The sequence below is a fragment of the Gracilinanus agilis genome, chromosome X (genome assembly GCF_016433145.1).
Source record: "Gracilinanus agilis isolate LMUSP501 chromosome X, AgileGrace, whole genome shotgun sequence".
Lineage (NCBI taxonomy): Eukaryota > Metazoa > Chordata > Mammalia > Didelphimorphia > Didelphidae > Gracilinanus > Gracilinanus agilis.
The window spans coordinates 13,133,639-13,138,504 of NC_058136.1; the positions used below are offsets into that span (position 1 = coordinate 13,133,639).

General features: G+C 41.4%; 1 protein-coding gene across 1 annotated transcript in view; it reads right to left on the reverse strand.

Moving 5' to 3' along the window:
* Positions 1-3,775, reverse strand: part of SMARCA1 (SWI/SNF related, matrix associated, actin dependent regulator of chromatin, subfamily a, member 1) — a 91,307-nt gene extending 87,532 nt beyond the window's left edge. Inside the window, exons 1-2 of the mRNA XM_044682681.1 lie at positions 3,703-3,775; positions 2,938-2,984 (exon numbers count right to left, since the gene is read on the reverse strand). Of these exons, the coding sequence (XP_044538616.1) occupies positions 2,938-2,984; positions 3,703-3,775 (120 nt within the window). The remainder of the gene's footprint in view (positions 1-2,937; positions 2,985-3,702) is intronic.
* Between the last annotated feature and the right edge of the window lie 1,091 nt (positions 3,776-4,866).

Below are 4,866 nucleotides of genomic sequence, written 5' to 3' on the forward strand. Positions count from 1 at the left end.
TATATATATTTTTTTTTTTAAGCTAATATGATCCTTCCCTGTTATATGGGTATAGAGACAATATACATAAATGTCTGTATATACATATATATAGATAGATAGATAGAGAGAGAGAGAGAGAGAGAGAGAATCTTTTTTTTCACTTAAAAGAACTAAAATTCTGCTTTAAGATATCTGAACCCTCTCGAGACAGAGTCAGAGAATTTTAGAACTTATAACTTTCAATCATAAAGTCCAACCCCAACATTTCTTCAAATAAGGACAAGGAGGGGAAATCACTTCCCTAAAGTTCTACCTGTAGTTCATGGTAGAGTTAGGCCTAAGAAACAGGTCTGACCCTTACTTCACACTGTGTCCATACTGTGTAGTCCTAGAGATAGAAGTATGGGTCATAAGATCAAGGGGACAATCACTAATATGGACACTTTAAGGACCCAGTTGGTACTGGACATGGATGATGGGGAGAAGTAGCTCGATCACTTTCCCCAATATAACACCTACCTATTCCGGAAAGCATCTAACTGCATTGCTGAAATCATGTCTTGGAATAGATCAAGGGGGAACAGTCATCAATAATGACTCATATAACAGGGAAGGATAATACTAGATAAAATCTATAAGGGAACGATTCTCTCTAGTAAAGTATGCCTATATCATTCTCGACATGCCTCGGGGAGACATATTTGTTATTTTGATGGCGACTTCAAAGACCTAGAAGAATGGCTTATAATTCAAACACTTCTCATATCACAAAATTCTAGCTTCCAGTAGGATGACTGAATTACGGCCTAGAGGTGATAAAAATGGTGCTAAATTATTGCATACAATGAGGCCATGTTTTTGTCAAGGAACAGTTCCCCTTCTGCCTCTGCTCCACCCCTGGAGGGGCCTCATGAAACTCTGGCATTGAACAGAGAACCACTAGAAAACTATTGTTTCTGAACGTTACATTATGCAAGAGCCAATGGAGTAGGCAAGCTAGGTGGCTCAGTAGACAGAGCCAGACCTAGGTTCCAATCTGGCCTCAGATACTTCCCAGCTGTGTGACCCTGGGCAAGTCACTTAACCCCCACTGCCTAGCCCTTACCACTCGTCTTTCTTGGAATCACTACGCAGAACCATGGAGTTCCTGTCTGTTTGTGATCTGTAAAGACTGTATCAAAAGATGATCAGTATTAGTAATGCACTTAGATCTAGATGAGTAATCAGTTTAATAACCTAGAGACCTAAGAGATTAAATGGTTCCCCCCACCCACTCCTTGGTGCCTAATTTATTTCTTGAGGATGACAAGGAAAGACAAGAACCCCTCTATTTCCAAATTCACAAGCTGAGTATTTTAGTAATGTGATTGATTTGTTAAATTAAATCTAAATTAATTCATTTTTCTCAAAGAAAACGAAGAATTACTGAATTCATTGCGTTTCATACTTTGGAGGACGTCTTTTTATAACCCATACAGAAGAGCGAGAATCCTTAATCTGAACTCTGCTCTCTAGAGGCAGAATATAGATCCACTGAAAGCTGCCTGTGTTTTCCTGGCTAATTATTCATTTCAATATTTTCACATAGGCAATTATGCACAAAAGTACAAAGTCTCTGCTTGTTAATGGGAGGTATGGATGGATTTCAGGGTTCCTGAGGGTAGGCCAATGGCATGTTTTACAAAGTTAAGGAGATTTCAAGAATCAGTGATGGAACCATTGGCCAGTTCAGGACATACCTAACAAAAGAACCGAGAGGTTCATCACCAGAAGGATGGCCATTAGGTGAAAAGTTCTTTGATCATGGTAAACCAACAAAAAGGTGAAAATAGAAAAATGGCCATCAGTCCTACTAGGTCCTCTTTAGCTTCTTCTATGATGGTGACAGAAGGATAAAAAAGAGATCCTGCACAGCACTGTAGCTCTAAAGCCATAAGGAACCTCAGAGGCCAATCGGTCCCATTTTACCAAAAGAAAAACTGAAGCCCACAGAGAGGAAATGACATAACCAAGGTCATAAACAGGAGCATGGAAGAAGTTCAGAGACATGTAGTTCAATCCCTCATTTGACATATGAGGAAACTGAGCCTCAGAGAGGGGAAGCAACTAGTCTAAGGTCACACACAATCTTTGCATGAGAGAGAAGACTTGAAACAGGTCCTCTAATTCCAGAGCCAGTGGTTTTTCCATGGTACCATAGCACCATTCGAGCAGACTGTTGAGAATCATCCAGTATTTAGTGTCTATAAACACTAACTACTGGTCTTCTAGATGTGAGATCTTTGTTCAAAAACCAGTGTCAAAAAATCCCTTCTGGTGACAGATACGGCATGTGTCTGTTATTGTATCTATTGTATTGCACATATATCTGCTATTAATAAAAGCAGAAAACAAAGGCTTCAGCCCCCAGTTCTCTTTGAAGAGTCAAAAGAAGTTAGCAGGAACGTTCTATTGTCTACCCAAAGGCAATAAGATATCACTTCATGGGATATTTGGTCAACTTATCTGCAGAATCAGGGTTACAACATAAGTGACCAAAGGCCAAGATAACCTACAGTAGCATCACACTTACTTATGAAAAATAGAAGGCCTCAACAACGAATGGTCAAAGGATGTGTTGTTATTGTTTCTTTCATTGTCAAAGAGGACCAGTGACCATGTTTTGGCTTGAACATGAATTGGACTCAAGGGAGGCAGAGTGGTGCAAAGTTGTCAGCCTCACTCTCTCTGCCAGAGTCATCAAACTCCAGTGGCAGGACAAAAGTCAGGATGACTGACAATGGCCCAGGATGCAGGGGATGACCTAGGTACCTTCAATGCCTGACCAAGCTCTAAACCCTCCACAGGGCCTGCTTCAGTCACCTTTATGGCCATTGGAACAAATTTTTCTCATCTCTACCCAATCTAACTAGGGGAAGTCTTCACAAGCTTGGAGTAGACATCCCTCTGACTCACCACCATGTTTGTGGCCCTTTGGTTACCCTCAACCTGGTTTAGCCCACCTGCCAAGATAGTTTACCAAAGTGTGGCCACTGCCCACACTACAGCTTCTTAGAGCCACATGGACACCAAAGATGAATGAAGAGCCCTGAAAATGGCTCAGCAATCCCTCACACAAGAGGCACTAGTCCTCTTTGGGCACCGGAGTGTGGAGGTCCTATGTTGAAAGAATATATACATAGTGTTGAAAAGAAGAGCAAATTATCAACAGCTCTATGAAATACTTCTCCAAATAACTAAAAGAGAAATGCAAATTAAAGTAATTAATGTCTGGCCTGATTCCCCTCAAAGTGTCAAAGATGATTTTAAAAGAAATATGGAGGGGCAGCTAGTGGATAGAGTGCCAGGTCTGAAGTTGGGAGGACCTAGGTTCAAATCTGGCATTAGATACTTTCTAGCTGTGTAACCCTTGCCAAGTCACTTAATCCCGATTTCTTGGTCCTTGCCATTCTTCTAGCTCAGAACTGATGCTAAAACAGAGAGTAAAGCTTTTAAAAAAAGAAAATGGAAACAAGTCAATACTAGAGAAGCTTCTCCTGACTCCAATCCATTCTCCACTCAGTTCTAAATGTGGCTTTCCTAAAGTGCAGATCTGACCATACCACCACCCTCACTCTCCACTGTAAACTGCAGTGGCTCCTTATTACCTATTGTATTTGTATCAAATACGAAATGCTCTGTTTGCTATTCAAAGCTTTTCATAACCTATCCCTCTCCTACCTTTCCAGGCTTCTTGCATCTTATTCCCCAACACATATTTAATCCGGTGACACTGGCTGCCTGGCTGTTCCATGACCGAGACTTTCCAACTCTTGGCTCTGGACACTTTCTCTGGTTTGCCCCCATGCCTGGTATGTTCTCCCTTGGTCTCTAATTCATGGCCCCTCTGGTTTCCTTCAAGACCCAAACAAGATCCCGTCTTGCACAGAAAGCTTTTCCCAACCCCCCCTTTAATTCCAGTGCCTTTCCTCTGTTCATGATTTTCTATTTATCCTGTATGTAGCTTGTTAGTACCCATTTGTTTGCGTGTAGGCTCCCCCTTTTGATTGTGAGCTCCCTTGAGGGCAGGGATTGCCTTGTGCTTCTTTCTGAATCCCCAGTGCTTAGCATGGTAACTGGTACAGAGTAGGTGCTTAACAAATGTTTACTGACTAACAATACACTGTTGATCCAGCTGTGAATCTGTCCAACAACTCTCTTAGTTTGGAATTTTGTAAGAAATGTAGCTGAACTGTTCACATCCTTTTACCCAGCAATTCCACTAATGGGGGTGAAAATTCCAAAGGCATCAAAGGCAGAAAGGTGGGTCCCACATACATGCTAGAAGAATTAGAGCAGCACTTTTTGTGGTAGGAAGGAACTGGAAACAAAGCAGACATTCATTAATTGGGGAATGACTAAAGAAGTCATAGTACATGAAGGTAATGGAATATACCTATTCTATAAGGAGCAATGAACAAGAAGTTATCAGAGGGGGCAGCTGGTAGCTCAGTGGATTGAGAGCCAGGCCTAGAGACGGGAGGTCCTAGCTTCAAATCCGGACTCAGACACTTCCCAGCTGTGTGACCCTGGGCAAGTCACTTGACCCCCATTGCCCACCCTTACCACTCTTCCACCAAGGAGCCAATACACAGAAGTTAAGGGTTTAAAAAATGTAAAAAACGAAGATATCAGAGAAGCATGGAAGATTTCTATGAACTGATAAAGGGCAAAGTGAGCCAAACTATGTGACAAATTGATAACAAATTAAACAATGATTATAATAATGTAAATAAAGGTAACACTAAGAGGCGTCTTAACTAAGATTTAAAAACAACCACTACTTTCTATCCCAGAGAACTAGTGATTCAAACAAACCTCTCTCCTCTGAGCTGAGCACCCACA